Source organism: Stenella coeruleoalba (genome assembly GCF_951394435.1).
Source record: "Stenella coeruleoalba genome assembly, chromosome: 19".
In the NCBI taxonomy this organism is placed as follows: domain Eukaryota; kingdom Metazoa; phylum Chordata; class Mammalia; order Artiodactyla; family Delphinidae; genus Stenella; species Stenella coeruleoalba.
Genome location: NC_137165.1, coordinates 40,915,399 through 40,935,781, shown reverse-complemented (window position 1 = coordinate 40,935,781; position 20,383 = coordinate 40,915,399). Strand labels below are relative to the sequence as shown.

The following is a 20,383-nucleotide window of genomic DNA, read 5'->3' as shown; positions in this document are numbered from 1 at the left end:
TATTCTAAACATATTACAAATATCACCTCATTTTATAGATAAGGAAACCGAGGCACAGAGAAGTTAATTAACTTTCCCAACGTTGCACAGCTAGTAAGTGGTGGAGCCAGGATGCAAACCTGGTGCAGACTGGCTCCAGCAGCCGTGCTTTTAAATGAGTGAATTTAAATGAGTGAATAAATATGCCTTTGTTTGGGGGGAAGGGAGCCCGGGGCTTCATCTACAGAATTTACTCAGTTCCCACCCTCGCTCTCGCTTCTTTCAGGTCCCAAGAGCTCCTGATTGGCAAGTGACATCTGTGGGATGTGAGGCTGGTTGGTTGGAAGCCAGAGGTAAACTGCCAGGTCACTACCCCCACTATGTCACAGGTGATGTCCAGCCCCCTGCTGGCAGGAGGCCCCGCAGTCGGCTTGGCTTCCTGTGAGGAACCCAGGAGGGCCCTGCACCCAGCACCCAGCCCCGGCCTGCCGCCCCAGTGTCCTTACTACACCACAGAAGGCTGGGGAGCTCAGGCCCTGATGGCCCCCATGCCCTGCAAGGAGCCCCCCAGCAGGCTCCAGCAGGCCCCACAGGCTGGAGCCAAAGCCGGCTGCCTCCTGCAGTCCCCTGGGGAGCAGGCCTCGGGAGCCTTGGAGGACCTTGACTCCTACATTGACTTCTCGCTGGAGAGCCTCAACCAGATGATTCTGGAACTGGACCCCACCTTCCAGCTGCTCCCTCCAGGGCCTGGTGGCCCCTGGGCTGAGCCTACCCAGAGCACTACCTCGAGGAGAAAGAAAGAAGATCCTGAAGCTTTGGGTAAGGAACTGGGGCACAGTGCCAGGAGGAGGGCTTGGGGACCAGGCCTCATGAGGAAGGAGTTTTCTATCAAATCAGAGGAGCAGGGGAGGAGTGCTGTGCAGCTCTAAACAAGTTACTTAACCTCCCTGTTTTCTCTGCTCTATAACAGAGATAAATATAAGTAGCCCTCACTGTCCAATTCTCTTTGGTTCTTGAGTTTGGAAAGTGATGGATACCTGTTTTATGTAATTTTTCAGAGAATTTAAATAAGCTAATATAGATAAGCATATTATACAATGCCATGTATATAAATAAGAACTTGATAAATGTGATGTCCCTGAATCTCACTGTTCTATGGTGTCTCTCTTAGGTCCTAGCCTGGGCACCCTGAAATGTTTATAGGAATGGTATTTTCACCTTACCCATAACAATAAATGTAAATAACTTCATGTATAGGTAATAGTAAATATAGTAAATAATTGGGATGTGATGAATTTTTGAGTGTTTATTACTTTTGTTTTTAATATGTTATTTCATTGTAAGTTTGTGTAGTTTAATCTTTAGTAATGGTTTAGCCACTACTAAAGATTAAACTACACAAACTTACAATGTTTATATAATTTAGCTGGAAAAAATCTTGAAAATTTAACCATCAGCTTTCATGAGCTGGTTCAAGCCAGCTCCAGGATACCACCACGTCCAAGCGTATCCAGAAATCTCTGCGTCTGGCCTCAGTTTCCCAAAGAGTTTCAAGTACACTTTGAGGATGAGGGTCACGGAGCAGCAGCCCCATTAGACAGGCTGGAAGACTGAGGCCTCCAGGGGTTTAATCAGCGTGGGTTAGAGGGTGTGGTGAGGATTAGAGATGGGATCCAGGAGAATTTCTACTTATTGAGCATTTATCATTCTATCCAGGCACTGTGATGAGCACTTAATAATTGAACCTTTGATCTTCCCAATCCACCTCCATGAGACGAATATTTTATCCCCATTTTACAAACAAAAAGACTGAGGTTGATGGACTTGTGGAAGGAGCCAGTCTAGCCTAATCACTGGAATCAGGCAAACCTTACACAAGCTGTTTACTTCACTTCTTTGCATCTCAGATTCTTCATCTGTAAAATAGAGATGAGTTTGCACCTCAAAGGGTGTTGCAGGGATTGAAAAAATAACATTTCATGGGTGTTTATCACAAATCCTGGGACACCATAGGTCATGATAAATGGTGGCTGTTTGCAGTCAACATTGGGGTTGCGACTAAGACCAGCCCCAGGACAGGTTCAGGCTCTGGGGTGGAGGTCAGCCCGGCACACAGGTCCCTCTGGCAGCCAGGCTCCTGGTCTCCAGCCAGCCTTCTGCTCCTCCCATGGAGCATTGCCTGACAAGCCTAGTAAAAGAACCACCTCCAACCCTCAAGAGTCTTCCCGTTTCTTAAGGCCAGTCGTGGGCATGTCTCTGCAGGAAAGGTGACTTGGGCCTAATTATCGCTGGCAGGAGCCAGCCTAGGACTTTAATGCTCATGCCCCAGGGTAGGGCTTCCATACACTCAAGGCCAGCTGCGGCAAGACCAACCTCTGTGGGGCGTGCACCTGTACAGGGTAAGGGTGTTGATAACAGGGTCCTTCCTCCAAGGGACCGATGGGCAGTTGTCTGCGTTCTCAGATGCCCTGGGCACAACCTGCCATCTTGAGGATGTGTCCACCAGACTCTGGGCAGCAGGGGGTGCCAGAGAGCAGCAGTGGTCAGAGGGGCCTGATGAAGCCACCTAGCTCTGCCCTCGCTCCTTCTGATGGAATTTTTAAAAATCCTCTCCTCCAACCTCTGCCTGGACACCTGTGATGCCTGGGAGCTCACTACGTCCTCGGACAATCAGCAGGTCAGCTCCCCGTTAGAAAGTCTCTTCCATCACTAAGAAGAGCGAGAGCCTGCAGGTCACTGGTGGCTGCACCTTGCTCCCCAAACCCTCCCCTCAACTACTGCTACTGGTGACAAAGCTCTCCCAGCCCACGGCACCGCAGTGAGTTTTCATCCAGCCAAACGCATCCAGTGTGTAGAACTCCTCTGTTTGCACTCTCATCCATCCTACTTTCGGGGTGTTGAGTGGAAGACGTTCTATAATTCTGATGCTAGCAGACGTTCACTGCTTCTCTTTGTCCTAACTTGGCAAAAGCAAAAATTAAACATCGGCGATCTTGTGTCGATCCCTCCCCTAAAAATGTCCAGATAGATTTTTGTAACACATAATTCCACCCTGTGAAGGAAATACTGGAAACCTCACTTACAGATGAGAAGACTGAGGCTCAAGGAGAGGAAGCGATGGCCACAGTCACACAGCTAGTGAGTGGTAGGTCAGCTCAAAGCCCAGCCCTCTGAGCTCCAGAGTCCACGTTCTTGCCTTTCTCTCTTCCTTGGAGCTAGTTTCCTGCCCTCCAGGGCTTCAGTGAGGCTCCACCGCCCTAGTGCTCTCAAACCTTCATCCAGCTCCCTGCCTCTGCCTCTTGCTTACCTTCCTTCAGATTTACCCTGGGGGGGAGGGGGAGGGGGTACCAGTCCCACAGGGAGCATGGCTTCTGGAAGCAAATACCATATCCCTTCCTTTATCCTCTCCGCCACCCCTCCCCATCTTTGGAACAGGCCCCCGCGTTTTATGTTCCAGAATTTCTGCCAGGCAAGGCGGTTTGCCAATCCCAAGTGAAGGGTGTTTAACAACCGTCTCTCCAACCCTCCACCCACCTGGCCTGGTGCCAGGCGCCTGCATCCACCCAGCACTGCTCAGACTTGCCCCACGGGCCTGTAAACAGCCGGCTACTCCCAGGTGATAGGGTGGCGGCCCTCCACCTGCCCAGCCACATCCACCCCGGGGCAGCAACAGGAGTGACTCACAGCTCTAGGACACCGCCCTCCCTTCCGGCCCGCCTCCACTTGCCTGGCCCCCAAGCAAGGCCTTTCTTTGGTAGGTGTTCGGATGACCCTGTGAGTAGGACCCAGAGCTTCACCAGGCCGAGAGACGCCCCCCCCCTCCAAAGCAGTCAGGCACCTTCTCACGGTCAAGGTCTTGGGAAAGGGTCCTGAGGAGTCCCTCCCCGTGGAAAAGCCCACCCCGCCCCCAAACAGAGCACAGGAGCAGGGCTCAGTTTCTTCAACCTTTCTGAGCCTTGCTTTCTTGTCTGTTACATGGAATTAAGAATGTTTCCTACTTCGATCGAGTCATGAGTATTAAAAGAACTAACACGGGTAACGTGTCTGTAGCAGCGCTGGTGCACGGCACTCAGTAAATACCAGCCTTTATTAAAAACGGTGCAATAGGGCTTCCCTGGTGGCGCGGTGGTTGAGGGTCCGCCTGCCGATGCAGGGGACGCGGGTTCGTGCCCCGGTCCGGGAGGATCCCACATGCCACGGAGCGGCTGGGCCCATGAGCCATGGCCGCTGAGCCTGCGCGTCCGGAGCCTGTGCTCCACAACGGGAGAGGCCACGGCAGTGGGAGGCCCGCGTACCGCAAAAAAAACCCAAAAAACAAAAAAAAAAACGGTGCAATAAATGTGAGCTCCACCGCCACATTTCTCCAAGCCTCAGTTTCCTCCTCTGTAAAAGCAATGCCTGCTGGCACTGGGCATAATGGCGCTTGTGAGGCCTTGAGAGGATTATGGGTATAAACACTATAAAATCCTATTAAAAAAAAAAGTGCTTGCCAACCTCGCAGAAGAATCCACCCCATTCCAAGACTTCTCTTTCAGAGCCCACAATACATTGTGCCAGATATTCTACTCTTGCCCTCAGCAGTGGGACCCCCACCTTAGCCAGAGAGTATTAGCCATCAGGCCAATACTGCCCCCCAGAAGCAGGCAGGCAGGAGATGCTCCTTGAAGCCCACCATGGACCACGCTCCAGGCTCCATTCATCAGTGTATTTCATCCTCACCGCAACCTTGGAAGGGTGGTTTTAGATCCCCACTTTACAGATGAGGAAACTGAGGCTCAGAGCAGTTAGGAAAATTACCTGATACTTCTTGGCGGGAAAGTGGCGAAGCCAAGACTCACACCCAGGTTTGTCGACAAAGCCAGGCCTGTTCCTCCACCTGCTGGGACAGCATGCCAGCGCCCCTCATCTGATGCAATCCTCCACCCCCACCTGGCCCACGCAGGCTCAGACAGAAGCAGTAGCCCTGAGCAGGGCCAGAAGGTCCTCCCCAGGAGCGGGCTGGGGCAGGCAGGGACTCCACAGTCACGCTGGGTGGGGGGATGGTGCGTGTGCCAAAGCCCAAGGGGGTGGGAGGCTGGCAGATAGGAGCCGAGGGTGCAATTTCCCACCGACTCTGCCCCAGATTCCATCTGGGGAAGCCAGAGGCAGGACTCACAGCCCTCCAGAGGGAGAAGCTGGGTAACCCCCATCTTCCACCACCTTTCCTAGAACAGCACCGAGGACAGCTCCCCTCCCCCAAGTCAGGAGGAGAGGTGCCCATCCTCACCATGGGAGAACCACAGGGTACCCCACTCTAGGAAGAAACAAGGTCTCAGAACAAGAGTCCTAGATGCCCCCACTGGTGAATGGAAAGAGCATCAGAGTGAGTCAGCAGCCTGGGGTGCTAAGAGGCCCACAGCTCAGTAAGGCGGCATGCCCTGCCCCCAGAGAGTTCTCGCTCTAAAGCTAACCCTAAAGCGAACTCCTCAACCTCCAAGGTGCACCCAGATCGCCAGGAATCTCGCTAAAATGCAGATTCTGATTCAGCAGGCCTGGGGTGAAGCCAGAGATTCTGCACAACTTCCCAGCTCCCGGGTGAAGTGGTGCTGCTGCGCTGGGGACCACAGCGGTGCGCCCCAATGCACACTGGAATCAGCTGAGGAGCTGAGCCACCCTGAGGCCTGGGACCACCCCCAGAGGTTCTGGTCTAATTGGCACCGGATGGAGCCTGGGCTTCAGGACCTTTATAAGCTCATCGGGTGATTCTAGCATGCAACCAAGCTTGAGAACCCCTGCCTGCGTTGCAGGCAGACATAGAAATAGCCTTCACAGGCCTGAGTGATAGAGGCATCCGAAGGTGTGACTGGTGCAGTCATTTCAGCCTGGGGAGTGGAACCCACATGAACGAGAGGATCTCCCAGTTTTAAAGGACTTACTATGTGCCAGATGCAGTGCCCTGCTGCCTACATTCATCTCAGTTCATCCTTACTGTAACACTAAGAGGCTGCGTACAGCTGCCCCATTCTACGGGCGTGGAGACTGAGGCTCTAGGTGGTGAAGTCATTTGGCCAAGCTCTCTCAGAGAGTAAGTGGCAGAGCCAGATCTGAAACCCAGGTCTGTCTACCTCCAGGACCCGCGTTCATGGCACTGCCTCTCCCCACCCAAGGGAAGATGTCACAGAGAGGGTGACTTTGAAACTGGGCCCTGAAGGTGGAGCTGAACGCTGATCCCGATTCCAACAAACTTCTCTCTGGGCTTCAACTTCCTCATCTGTATAAGAAAGGGGAGGGACTTCCCTGGCAGTCCAGTAGTTAAAACTCCATGCTTCCACTACAGGGGGCACGGGTTCTATCCCTGGTCGGGGAACTAAGATCCCACATGCCACGCAGCTTGGCCAAAAATTAAAAAAAAAAAAAAAAATATATATATATATATATATATACACACACACATACATATATATATATGTGTGTATATGTGTGTGTGTGTGTGTGTGTGTGTGTGTGTGTGTATATATATATATATATGTGTGTATGTATAAAGAAAGGGGAGACCAGATGGTCTTGAGGACACTTCCAGCATCCTTGTCCTGCGAGTCCAGTCTCCCTGGTTTCACCAACGCTCTGTTTCTCTCCCCAAAGATATAAAGTACATCGAGGTGACCTCGACCAGATCAAGGTGCCACGACGGCCCCCAGAGCTGCTCCAGCCCATCTGTCACCCCACCCTTCGACTCCCCTGGCCGTGGCGGCCTTCTCCTCTCCAGAGACATCCCCCGAGAGACTCGGAGCAACACTGAGAGCCTCATCTTCTCCGGGAGCCAGGGCAGGGGGCACCAGCGCCCCTCTCCCCCCGCGGGGGCCCCCTCCTCTCATCCCCCACCCTCTTCCAGCATCTCCATCCCTGGAACGGGAAACAAGGCCTCAGGCCACCATGGCTTGGGCTCCCCACTGGTGGCTTCCCCAGCCTTGGAGAAGGGGCTGGGGAGCAGGGTCTCCATGCTGTCAGCCAGCCCAGCATCTGATGTCAGTTACGTGTTTGGAAGGTAGGTCTCTCCCACTGCAGCTTCTGATGTTGCCTCCACAACTCACACACACACACACACACACACACACACACACACACGCACACGCATCCTAAAATCACAGAGGGACACCCTACTCTTTCTGAGCAAAATCTAGGCATGTACCAAAAATAAAAGTGAATGTTCTCTTTTATGCCATCACAGCCATTTGGTTCTCAAGCTTTCCTCAAGCATTTAGAATATGATTCAATATACAAAAATCTTGACTTCTACCTACCTCTCGGGAAAAGAACCACACTGCATTAATGAGGCTCACCTGTATCCTTTCCAGCCTTCCTACAGCCCATCTGTAGGAAGGATTTTTTTTTTTTAATTTAAAAAACCCCAAACACAGGATGTAAACAGAATCAGGGGGTCTGGAATGAACCATCCAGGAAAGAAAAACCTCCTTCGCCTTTGTTCCTGGCAAAATCTAGCAGGAAGGAGACAAAACGGCCTGGGTATTATTTACAATCGCCCCAGCCCAATTCTCCGCAGGCCTCAGAGCAGAGCCACACGCATACCCTTCCTGCCCAGGAAGAGCAAACCCCAGGACCTCTGTCCCCCATACCAACTCCAGAGCCACTGTGCCAAGGCAGTCCCTGGCAAGGAGACTGGGATTCCACAGCCATGCCCGCTGGCACAGGCCTCTGAGCTCAGGGATAAGCCTGGCTGGATGCAGAGCTGGCCTCCTTCTCTTCCTCCAGCTGGGGAATTCCGTCTGCATGGGCCATGGACATGGTCCAGCTCCGGTCCAGCCTGTGTGCAGGACTCTTGGGAGCGCTGGGGGGCTGGTGTGACAACTCAGTTGGACCTGCCTAGCTGGGAAGGCAGAGGGAATAGAGTCCAGCCTAAGCCCATGTGACCTGCGGGGGGCCAGCCCACTGGCTACTTTAATTGACCACAGACCCTGCAATGCAGGTACACTCCTGTATCCTTCGGCATCCCTTGGGGATCAAGTGGGCATACCCTTTGCTCAGGGCTATGGGGTAGGGGGGTTGGAGTATGCACTACTCTGACCAAAGCCATGGGTACCTAGATCACTAAATTCCAGAGTCTAGCTCTGGCCCCTAAGTGTCCACCCCCACCCGCTAAAACTCTGCCTGTCTGGTGCTCTCCCCATGCCACAGCCAGTCCCTCCTCCGCTCCAGCATCTCCAGCCATCAGTCATCTTCGAAATCCTTGGAAAGCCCCACCAGCTCTTCCTCCAGCCTCCACAGCCTTGGCCCAGGGTCCTTGTATATGAGAGCCAGTGACCTCCAGGTCCCCAGCCACCCCACCCCGAGCACTGGCCAGCCCAGAGCAACCCATTCCTCACCACTGGCCGAGGAACATGCCAGCAGCTGTCCCCCATCCATCACCAACTCCATGGTGGACATACCCATCGTGCTGATCAACGGCTGCCCAGAACCAGGATCTCCCCCATCCCAGAGGACCCCAGGACACCAGGACTTTGTCTGCCCTGGGGCTACTTCTTCCAGCAACCCCTGTCCAGCCACCAGGAGCCACAGCCAGACCCTGCCAGATGCCCCTCTCACCACATCCCCAGAGGGTAAGTTGTAAACCGATCAGTACCTCCCACTTTATGAGGTTTGGCTAATGGGGAATAGACAAAGCACCAATACATTTGCTTCTGCAACAGCAGGTCAACCAACACACTGATTTAGTATCTACTGTGTGCCTAGCACTGTGCCACATAGGAGGGACACAGTCTAGAAAGAGAAAAAAAACAAAGGATCACTGTAGAGTGGGATAAACACAGAGGTAAAGAGATGATCTAAGTCTTATGGGGCTACAGAGGAAGGAGTGAGACTTTTCATCTGGGAACTGAAAAGGCTGGAAAGTGGATCAGAAGTCGATGGCCAGAGCAGGAGAGGAAGGGCAGTCCCAGCAGAGGGAACATCCAGGCCATGGTCACGAAGGTATGGAAGCACGTGGCATGTTTAGGAAATGACTGGAATGTTGGGTGCGGGATGAGGTCATCGGGAGTAACTTGGGCCCAGATTGGGAAAGATCTTGAACGCCAAGCAAGAGTGCACTTTACCCTTTAGGCAATAGGGGACCATCAGAGACTCTCAAACGGGAGAGCGATGGGGTCAGAGACACACGTTCAATCGATCACTCTGGCAGCTGCGTGGCAGATGGATTGCAGGGCCTGGCTTGGCAGGGAGAGCAGTTTTTCTTTGGTTCTGTTTGGGTTTTCATCACAAAGTGGTCCAGGGCAGGGCAGAGGGTGGAGGAGAGAAGACAGAGCCAGGAGACCCTCAGGATATGGAAGCAGCAGGCTGGATGACTAACCCAAGAGAGGGAGAGGGAGAGTCAGTCCTAACTCTGACATTGGTGGATGACGTAGACAGCCAGGGGGTGGACAGGGTAACGGAGACAATGCATTCCAGTTCAGACAGCTAAAAACCACAAAACAGCAAACACCCTCCTTCCCATAGTCTGTGACTACAGGCGTCCAAAAAGAACAAAAGGCCCAAAGCCGTAAACACAGAGGCTAAGCTCAGCACCCCCAGGGTGTTTCTCTCCCAGGAGCAGAGCCCACGGCTCCCTCACGGCTGAGCCACGAGGCTCCCGGGCCTCCCCGTCCTCCCTGGGCCACAGACGTCAAGGTACTCCTGGGGGATGTGAAATGTTCACTGTACCCCGCTGCTCGCTCCCACCCAGGAAGCTGTGTCAGTGCAAGCAAGAGAAAATTAGGTGACGAGTATGCCTTTGCAGCTGCTCTGATCTGTTCCTCGGACAAATCGTTTGCAGATTTCAGTACATTTTTTATAATGAGTTACTCTCAGCTGGCCACCACACACCTTTTCAAGACGCCGAAACTGAGAACCACTGCTCTCTGCCTTAGGGACCCAGGAAAATGGGCATCTTAGCGTCTCAAAGAGCACATTTACTTAGCCTAAAGGGATTTTGCCCCTTTAGCCATCTGGAGATCCAGTGGAGTAGGGGTAGGGGAGGGTGGGTTGAATGGCACTGCTGGGTGGAGGAGGGGGTCGGGTCTCTCACCTCCCCTCTCTCCAGTCTACAGGGTCCCCCTCCTCTGTCTGTCTCCAGGTCCTGCCAGGGACATGCAGCCCACCATGAAGTTTGTGATGGACACGTCTAAATACTGGTTTAAGCGAAGCATCACCCGAGAGCAAGGTAAAAGGGAAGCCCTGTTTTAGGGGATGAGTGACCCAGGAATCAGGTCCAGGTCCTGGCACCCCACATGGGGCAGATGGGGCCCTGGGTCCATGTAGAGGAGGGAACGGCAAATGGCAGGTCCAGGGAAGGGGGGTGTCCCGTGAACCGCATGACCTGAGGAAATAATGACTGCAGCAGGAATGGTGGAGGTTAGACAATAGAAAGGACTTCCTGGGAACCAAAGGTGATTCTGTACCATCTGCTCTACGGAGACCCAATGGGGCTGAGGCACAGAGGGTGTTCGGGTTCGGTGGTGACTGTCTCTGACCCAAGGATTGTTTCAGCCATCGAGCTGCTCAGGAAGGAAGAGCCGGGGGCTTTCATCGTGAGGGACAGTTCTTCATACCGAGGCTCCTTCGGTCTTGCCCTGAAGGTGCAGGAGGCCCCTGCGCCTGCCCAGAACCGAACAGGTAGGCACCTGTCTCTGTCCTCACTCAAGACCTCTAGGAGGCAACAGGGTGTGGTGGGTTCCAGTCCCGGCTCTGCCCCTGGCTTGTGGGGTGACCTTGGGCCTGTCCCATAATGACTCCTGGGAGGAGGGCCTACCTCAGCCCCCTCCCCGTTGCCCCCCAGCACTGAGGCTCCCCGAGTCCCCAGATTCCCTGCTCTACCCTCGTGGTGGGAAGAGGAGGATGGTCCCAGCCCCCCTCCAGGCTGCTCTCTTCTAGGTGCCCACCTCTGTCCAGACCGGATTTCTTGTGAGGGAACCTAATGTCGTAATAACATGTGGGCTAGCTTAACCCCTGGGGCTTAACCCCTGCCCCAGGCACTGTGCAAGGCACCAGGGAGACCTCACTGGGGAGAGAGATAGAAACATCATTACATTACAAGGTACCTGGGTCACAGCCCCTCACCTAAGGCCCAGGACTGTAGCTCTCACACAACAAATGGGTGAGGTAACAGACACTCCCAGAGGGAGTCAATGACCCCCCAGAGCAAGGAAGTGATAGAGCGAGAGGATTAAAAACCCCGTATCCACATTCTCTACACCACGCCTCTCTGTTTAAATAAGAAAGTGACCTCTGGGCAGTGTTAGTTATCAAGGAAGCCTTGCCAATGAGCCCAAAGAAAGCAGGAAGCTGCAGGCTGGTGAGGAGGCAGGGGCGTGGTCCCCCCTCCCAGGGCCAGCCTGGCGCCAGCAGGGACCATCTGGTGCAGAATAATAGCACCTGGGAGGGGGTGGGTAGGGAGAGAGGGAAACCAGGCCAGAGAGCTGTGATTTGATCTAAACAGCGCCGGCAGCCATCCCTGATGGCTGTTGAAACCGAAAGAAAGGTCTCCTGAAAAAAGAATTACTGGACACAGAAGCCTTTGAGCAAAGGTGTGGGCACCGCCTTCGTGGGAGGCCTTGAGGATAGGATTCCTACCCGCTGTCCCACCCAGAGGCAGAGGGATGGACAAGTTAACCTCCGGATGGGCCCCGAGGAGGCGGGTCAGGAAATGAGTCGCACTCCCATCCACATGCTTTCTCTGTCCAGGCGAGGATAGCAGCGACCTCATCCGCCACTTCCTCCTCGAGTCTTCTGCCAAAGGGGTGCATCTCAAAGGAGCCGATGAAGAGCCCTACTTCGGTGAGCTGAGCATCTGTAGCCCCCAGGCCCCTGGGGTGTGGGCGGGTGGCCTGGGGAAGGCCTCCTTATGCTGGGCTCCTGTTTCGTTGCAGGGAGCCTCTCTGCCTTCGTGTGCCAGCATTCCATCATGGCCCTGGCCCTGCCCTGCAAGCTCGTCATCCCGAAGAAAGGTGGGCTGGGTCCCCAGACCTGTTTGTTCTCAGTAGAAAGGTTCCTGCGGGTCACTTCTCACCTTATTTAGGGATCACTTTAGTGGCATAGTTAAAAGGGCACACTCTGGGGGAATTCCCTGGCGGTCCAGTGGTTAGGACTCGGCACCTTCACTGCCGAGGGCCTGGGTTCAATCCCTGGTCGGGGAACAAAGACCCTGCAAGCTGGCCCACGCAACCAAAAAAAGAGAAAAGAAAAAAAGTGCGTGCTCTGGAGTCCATCCACGTCTCCACTTCCTGGCTGTGAGAATTTGAGAAGGTCAACCTCTCTGAGCCTCCATTTCCTCATCTATGAGAGGAGCACAGTCACCATCACACCTCTTTCCAGGATTGGTGTGGGGGTGCAGCGAGAGAGCTCAGGCAAGGCTCTTGGCACAGTGCCTGGCGCAGAGCAGATCTTAAGAACAGTAGCTCCTTCCTCAAGAGGATGAAAGGAGCGTAAATCTGCCTGTTCGGTGAGGTTTGTTTTTTCCTTCTGGGTCCAACGCTTACTGGGCACCCTCTCCTTCATTCACAGCGCACTCCAACCCTGTGAAGTAGGCATTGCTGTTATCCCCATTTCACTGCTAAGAAAAGGAAGGTTCGAATTTGAACCGAAGTCTCTCTTGCTGTCTTGTTCCAAAGTGTTCAGGGCACTAACAGAGAGCAAAGGACACGGCTGTATCATGAAAATCAAGGAGGAGAATTATGAGAACAAATAAGTGATCAATGGGTGAAATTTGGGAAAGAAAGAAAGAAAGAGAGAGAGAAAGAGAGAGAGAGGGAGGGAGGGAGGGAGGGAAGGAGGGAAGGGAGGAAAGGAAGGTTCAAGGCATTAAGTAACTTGCCCAAAGGCACAGAGTCAGATCTCCACCCAAATCAGGAAGCCCCATCCGAAGCTTACAGCCCAACGCACCCCCAGACGTGCCCACACCTCAGGGTGTGCAGGAGAGCCACTAGGGGGGTTCTGGGAGAGGAGTCAGGGCCAGGGGAGCCCCTGGTGTGGTGATGGCGAGAGCCCCCCTGCTTTCTGCATTTGGCCTGGGTTTCCGGTGGGGTCCCAAAGAATGAGGAAGTCGGGGGCCTCTGAGGCCAGGTCGCTGCCGCAGTCCAGGGGCTGGAGGAGGGAGGGATCAAAAGGCTCGCCAGCGAGGCTTTTGGGGAGCCCGAGGCGGCTGTTTGCCTCATTACAGGAATCACACCTGGTTTCTCGGCCAAGTCACTTCCCGAAGGTGTGGGCGGAGGTGGAAGAGGTTCAAAGGGCTGAAGGAGGCCTGTTCCTAGGAGGGGGGTCCACTGACTGCACCCCCGCCCCCTGGGGGCCTGTTCCATTGCTTTGGCTCAGAATTGGGAGGTGGAGACGGGGCCTCAGACCTCTCTGCAGACGGCCGGGCCTCCTGCCTGAAGAAATCTGCGGGTGAGTGGTATGGGGCAGGGGGAGGCTCCAGGCTTGGCTCTGCCCACCCCCCGCAGGGCACCTCCCAGCCTTGTGCACACTCGCACACGCAGGTCCACACGTGTTTCCCATTGCAGCTTTATTTCTTGTCTTTAACAAGGTGCCACATTCCTCCCCCTCCCTGTGAGCCAGGAGATGAGAGGCTGCAGGCAGTGGGCCAGGAAGAAGAGGGGCAGGAGAGGAGGGGCACAGTGAGGCTTACACCTCCTCCTGCACACACGGGTTGAGGGGGGCACACAGATGTGCTGGGGTCTCGCTGGGTCTGAAGGACCTGCCCTGGGGGTGGGATCCTCTGTGGAGTGTCAGGTCCGGGTCCTGGGGTCTTCTACAGGGGAAGGGTCATTCCTCCTCGCGCCCAAGGGCCAGGCACGGGTCAGCACTTGTCTGAGTGACAGCTTCTACTCTGTGCCCTGAGCACGATGGCCCCCTCCCCATTCCTGTCTCCTCTTCCTTCTCTCAGCAAGGAACCAGGGCCCCAGGGGGAGGGTGGGGAGGGATGGAGGCAGCATCAGCCATGGGACGGAGGAAGGCTTGCCTGGACGCCCCTACGTACAGGGCAACATCCCCTCCCTTGCCCCCTGCTGGAGGGCCAGGGGCCAGAGCAATGCAAGCAACAGATGACCCCAAAGTCCCCTGGGGTTGGTCCCAAATTTCAGTGGCCCATACACTCCCTGCCCACCTGTCCGGTGGCTCAAAGAGGAGCCCTGCTAGATTTCCAAAAAAGGAAGGTACTCCTATCCCCTGGCTCTGGGCAGAGGGCCAACCAGGGCCTGGGTGACCTCCACCCCCCAGTGGATTCTGGCACGGCTCCAATGCAGTATCTGCACCCCCCCCAGGTTGCCATGCCCTGTACCTGAGCTCCGTGAGCGTGGAGACCCTGAGCGGAGGCCTGGCTGTGCAAAAGGCCATCTCAACCACATTGGAGAGGGATGTCCTCCCCACACCCACCGTGGTCCACTTCAAAGTCACCGAGCAGGGCATCACCCTGACTGACATCCAGAGGAAGTAAGGGGCTTCCCTTGCCCTGGGGCTGAGGGCTGGGCAGGGTAAGCTGGAGGGAATAGCTGAGACTGCTGTGGAGGAGTAATGGAGATGGAGTTCAGGCTCCTGGACCCAGCAGGGTCAGTGACGTGCTGAGTGACTCCAGGCAAGTTCTCTGCCTTCTCTGAGCCTGAGTCCAATGACCTCCTGCCAAAGTCCCGCTTCATCATGACCGATGGATTTGGAATTAACCAATAGTCATTGGGCACTGATTCAGTCTGTAGCCATTGATGGAACTTCTCCTGTAGGCCAGACTCTGGCTGGCCCATGAGATCACTCCTTCCCAGGCTCAGGGATTCAGTCTAGCATGATCCTGGTCCTGGGCTGGAGGAATAAGAGATGACCAGATGCTGGGAATTCCCTGGTGGTCCAGTGGTTGGGACTCCGCACCTACCCTGCCGAGGGCCCCGGTTCTATCCCTGGTGGGGGAACTAAGATCCCACAAGCTGCGCAGCACAGCCAAAAAAAAAAAAGAGAGAGATGACCAGATGTAATTCCTATCTTCTTTAAATGACATGACAGGCAGTGGGGGTGGAGCAGGTGGTAGAAAACCCCAACATATAGGACAGAAGGGAGACGCACTTCATGAAAGGAGAGAAGTGCAAACGTGTGCCCAGCGGTGGGAAAGGTCACGGCAGCCTGTCAGGGGTCGTCAAACTGAGAGCTTCTTGGAAGACAGGGAGCTGGAGACGGTGGAGGTGAGGCAGGACACTGGGATGGGCTCTCACCAGCTCCCCTTCCCTCCCGGTCTCTTCCCAGGGTGTTTTTCCGGCGCCATTACCCCTTCGCCACCCTCCGCTTCTGTGGCATGGACCCCAAGCAACGGAAGTAAGTTCAAACCTAGCCACACTAAGAAGACCCTGGGATTCGGATCCCAGACAGAGCCTGTGAACCTCAAGGGGTCAGGAACAACAGAATGAGGGGGAGGGGGACATGGTGGGAGCGGGGACAAAACTGGCCATTATCTCCCGAAGCTCAGCCAGACTCCTGTGAAATGGAGCAAAGAATCGGTACTCAGAACTGTCGTGTTCCTTTCCCACAGGTGGCAGAAATACTGCAAGCCCTCCCGGTAAGGCCTTCCTGTCCACTCAGTCGCCATGAGAGGTCTCCCTCGGGGAGGCCTGGACCCAACATGGGGAGGGAGTGAGGGAAAGAAGGAGGCCCCGCCCTGATCTTAAAAGCCCATGGGTTTGATGGCGGATGGCACAGGCCCCGGCCCTCAGGGAGCCACCAGTTTGATGTCTTATGTGGGAGGCGCAGGCTTTAGTCTGTAAGGATGCCTCAGGCTGATGGCCAAGACACACCTTCGCCCTCAGGAAGCTTCGACTCTGATGGGGAATACACAGGTCGTGTCCTCAGGCGCCCCCATTCCAAAGGAGGGAAACCCAGATCTTAAACTCAGGGATCTCTCGGTCTGACAGGGGAGGCTCCCGTCCTAATGAGGTGCTGGGCTGGGGAAGGGCGGGGAGGAGAGCTGCTCCCAGCCTGGTACCTCCCTGGGTCCCACCCCTCACTCAGGCTCTCCTCTCCCATCAGGATCTTTGGGTTTGTGGCCAAGAGCCAGACCGAGTCACAGGAGAATGTGTGCCACCTCTTTGCGGAGTATGACACTGTCCAGCCAGCCTCGCAGGTCATCAGCCTGGTGGGTGCTCTGCTGCAGGACCCAGAAAGGATGTAGGGGAGGGAGCTTCCTGTGTGTCTTCCTAGGCACCCCAGTGGGCTTGCTCAGGATGCCCCCTCCAGCCTGAGCAAGAGGCCTCTTACCACCCTGATGGACCAATCCCCTGGACTGGAGGAGAACGGTACCAAGTTGAAACCCTTGAACTCAGTATGACCTTCAGCGGTGACCTTCATCCAGACCCCCCCCAAACCGGGCCTCAGTTTCTTTAACCTTAAAGGAGGCCCACAGCAGGATCAGCTGTTCTTCTCAGACGTCTGTGGGCATCTTAACAAGCTCCCTGTGATTCTGAAGCACACCCGCATCTGAGGACCCCCACACGAAAATAACCTCTGAAGACCCCTGACTCCATCCTCCTGGACACTCCGGACACAGTAGCCTGAGCTAGAGACCCGTGACCCCTGCTTCAGGCCAAATGCAGGTACGGGGTCGGGACTCCTGGGCCCTGGTCCAAGGCTGGCCTGAGAGCAGATGGGTTGCCAGCACTGAGGACCAAAGGAGGGATGGACTGACTCTCTTTCCCTCCATATCTGTTCCTTTCCCCATTTCCCTGACAGCGTATGGAGCTGCTATTCCCAGGGCAAAGCTAGATCCGCCTGCCCTGGATTCTTCAGCCAACATGGCCCTTGTTGCTAGGCAGGTTAACAAGTGTAAACTTGCCCCCATGGTCAGAGATGACCCCGCTGTCCTCACGATCTTGATGTCTAATCCCTTCCGTTGTCCTCACAATCTTGATGTCTAATCCCTTCCATTGCAAATGAGCATCAGCTCCATCTTGTCTTTCAGTTTCTCATAAGCGACTGTCCCACAACTGCCCTGGTGTTACTTGTGTCACTCACACCTGGGGGTGGTGGCAGCGAGACCTCTGCTCACTCAAGCAGACACAGGAGCTGGCTCTCTCTGGTTCTGCCTCAGCCCCAGTCTTGCTGAGTCCTCTGTGCTCCAACAACACACACACACACACACACGCACGCACGCACGCACGCACGCACGCACGCACGCACACAGAGCCCTCTACAGTACTGTGGCAGCAACTGACCTTGTAACCACATGGGGGCAGCAGAGAGTCAAGAATGCAAACAGGCAGCCACCCCAAGAGGCTTGGAGAAGCTGGGTGGTCTTTCCCGCCCCACCCACACCCCCCTCAACCCTAACCCTAACCCATTAAGACCCCCAAGAATCTGGAATTGTTTGTCTAGCAGACCTGGGGTCCTAAAGAAACCAAACTATGAGAGTAGAAGATAAGACTCAGAAAAGAAGCCCGTTTTTGCTCCATGAGGGACCAGTGCCTGCCCCCGCCCAGCTGGGGGCCCTGCCAGAGAATCATTATCTTTGGCCAAAGTTGGGCCTGAAGGGTTATTATTTCAACCCAGAAAACCAAACCGGACTGAAGCGGCCCTGGGCTGGCGGGACTGGCTGAGACCAGCACCCCCGGCCTGTGGTCAGGCATTGCCCCACCCTGGAGACTACGGAATCCAGACAAGGTTCTCAAGGTCACAGTGCCCACGTTCTCAAGGTCACAGCCTGGGAGCTGGCAGAGAGCACCCCCCCATATATCTATGGGGGCCTTGTAGCTCCCATCATGGAAAATAAAGTGTCTGTCTTTGCACAAGAGTTGGTCCTATGGTATTCAGGGCTATCCCCTCAGAGATGGAAACCTGAACAGAAAAGGGGACCTGGCTGGGCAGGTGGCAGCTGTGTCTGAGAGAAGACCACGTGTGCCACACCCCTCCCGCACCCCTGGCACGGCAGGACAGTCTCCACTGACTTCCACTTCATAGCCGTTGCTTAAATCATTCTGGGTACCCCACGTGTCCGACACACCCATTTTCCTTCTTCACGACCCCTTTCCTGCCACTGTGCCAGGAAGACAGGAGGCCCGGGCTCTCCCGTGCGTGCCAGGGCTGAGGTGAGCACGTGTGACAGCCCTCCTAGCTTCCAGAGTCTCACTCGGGCTCCCTGAGGGAGAGGAGAGGCTGGTGAAACATGGGCAGTTCAAGAAAAGTCCAGAAGAATCCCTGAACCCAGATGAATCCTGAGCTACCAGCCCAGTCCTGGAGACCTGGGCAATGGCCCCATCATTCATCCTGGTTCTGCCTCCAGTCTTGGGGTAATGCCCCCCCAGACCCGTTGCAGTTAGGGACTCAAGGTGGACAGGCCATGGAAAGCCTCGCCGAGTGGTTCAGAAGGGGCTGCACCGATGTCCCTTTCCTACAGAGCCTTGGGAAGGGGAGAGGTGCCGCTTCTGTGCAGACTGAGCTGTGTGACCCAGTGGCAAGGGCTGCTCTGGAGGAAGTGAAGAGACCTTCCCAAGAGACCTTGAACCACCACTGAGAAGCCCCTGCCGCCCCACCCACTGCCCAACTGCAGTTCCAGAGGGGGCCCCTCTCAGCCCCCCGCCCAGCCCCCTCCCTGGCCCTGGACAGAGTCCACGGGAGGTAATGACCTCTACTGCATTTACATAGCTCATCTTTCCTCTAGGAAGATTTTGTAGAGAACTTGACCTTTGCTGATGGGCAGAGCCGCCAGCCCAGCAAGGGCAGAAGGGAAGGACCTCCACCAAGGCAGGAGCTGGGAAGGGAGGGGTCTTTGCACCCATGCAGGGACACCCAGGGGTTTCCTCTCCAGGCTTTGCAGTCCTGGGTCTTAAGCCTCTCTCCCCCGTACCCACAATGTCCTGTCTCCCGACTTTCCACCCTGCCGCATCCCTTTCTCATCCTTCTCTCTACACATAAGTACACCATCCCTCCCTCCTCTCCCCTTCCCAGGGTCTCTCTCCTTCCTCACCCTTCTTCTCATCATACCTTCTCCACCCACCCACCCCCAAACCCATCCTCTCCCCCTTTACAGAAAAACCCTCCTACTCTTGTCCCATTTAGTCCCCTCGCCCCTCTGCCCCCGGTGGCTGGACCCACAGCAAAGCCTAGCTGCTGCTGGAGTTGATGGGAATGGAGGACAGCAGCCCGCTGCGCCACCAACCATTTCTCAAAACCCAGATTCCCATGTCCTCTAACCCCTGCCTCCTCCCTGGCTACAGAGTGGACTCCCCACAGAGCTGAGGCACCCTCACCCCTACCCCATCTGACCAGCCAGCCCCCATACTCACCTCCCGCAGGTGGCTCACCTCTGCTTTCATCCTCAGCCCCTAACACCCTACCCCCACCCCCTACCCCTGGTCCTAACTCTCATGCTATCCAATAGGCTGAGAACTTGGAACAAGAGGGCAGGGCTGGGGGGCTAAAGGCCCCCAACCCAGAAGGCAGTACCTTGATTCATGCAGCAGTGTTTTCTGGCCGCATGCTCTATTCATGGGATCCAGGAAAATGGATGAATATAACAGCGTTATAATGGAGGTTTGTAAGTGTCATACAGAGCTGGCAGGAAGGGTACAGAGAAGATGGGGAGAAGGAGGGCAACGTCACCAAGGCAGTAACATTTGAGTCGTGTCTTCAAGGATAAATAGGAGTCTAACAGTAAAGACGGGGGGGGAACCCAACTTTTGCTAGGGGGCTCCTATAGGCTAAGTGCAATGTGAAGCGCATTATATATGTTTAATCCCATTTTACAGATTAGAAAACTGAGGCTCAGAAGGTTAACTTTCCCACATTCACCCAGCTAGTAAATGGCAGAGAAAAAGAATTCCAAACTTGTGCCCATTCCACTGGCTCAGCACTCAGACAAGCAGATGGATGAATTTGTGCCTGAAGCCCATAGGTATGAAAAGATTCCCTGTTCAGAGTGGCTGAAGCCTGTGGTGCCCAAGGGAGTAGGCAAGAGAGGAAGCAAAGGAAAGAGGGAGGAGCTGGATCATTAAGAGCCTTGGGTGCTAAGCTGAGAATGTCCAAGGGATGAATACTTGGTGAATGAATGAATGAATGAATGAGGTTGGACTCAGGACCGCTGTGTACAGTTGTGCAAGTTGTATAATGCACAATTGTACACGGCAACATGCTTGGACTTTATCCGGTAGGTAATGGGGAGACAACAGAGGCTTTTCAGACAGGGAGTAAGTAACCAGATGTGGAGACAGGAGAAAGGATCTGAGGCCTGGGCTGGGAAGGAGTGTGATGGGAAGAGGAAGCTGTGAAGACTTGGAGTTCAGGCCAGGAAAGAGATAGGGGCTCTCATCCTGAGGCAGGCTGGGACAGAAGCCTACCTGATCTGGGCCTGGGGCCTGGGTTCTCTCCGAGCTTGAAAGGACTACGTGGGAAAGAACAGGACTAGCTAGGGCTCCCCCTT

The 20,383-nt window shown here is 54.9% G+C and overlaps 1 protein-coding gene across 1 annotated transcript; it reads left to right on the top strand.

Moving 5' to 3' along the window:
• Positions 1–359: 359 nt before the first annotated feature.
• On the top strand, positions 360–17,850 carry TNS4 (tensin 4; the record flags this gene model as incomplete). Its single annotated transcript, XM_079904845.1, has 12 exons — positions 360–798; positions 6,601–7,003; positions 8,152–8,573; positions 10,082–10,168; positions 10,495–10,620; positions 11,689–11,781; positions 11,874–11,951; positions 13,315–13,386; positions 14,262–14,430; positions 15,226–15,294; positions 15,509–15,535; positions 16,003–17,850. 12 exons carry the CDS (start codon positions 360–362, stop codon positions 16,142–16,144), a joined length of 2,127 nt encoding a protein of 708 aa, XP_079760971.1. The 3' UTR covers positions 16,145–17,850.
• Between the last annotated feature and the right edge of the window lie 2,533 nt (positions 17,851–20,383).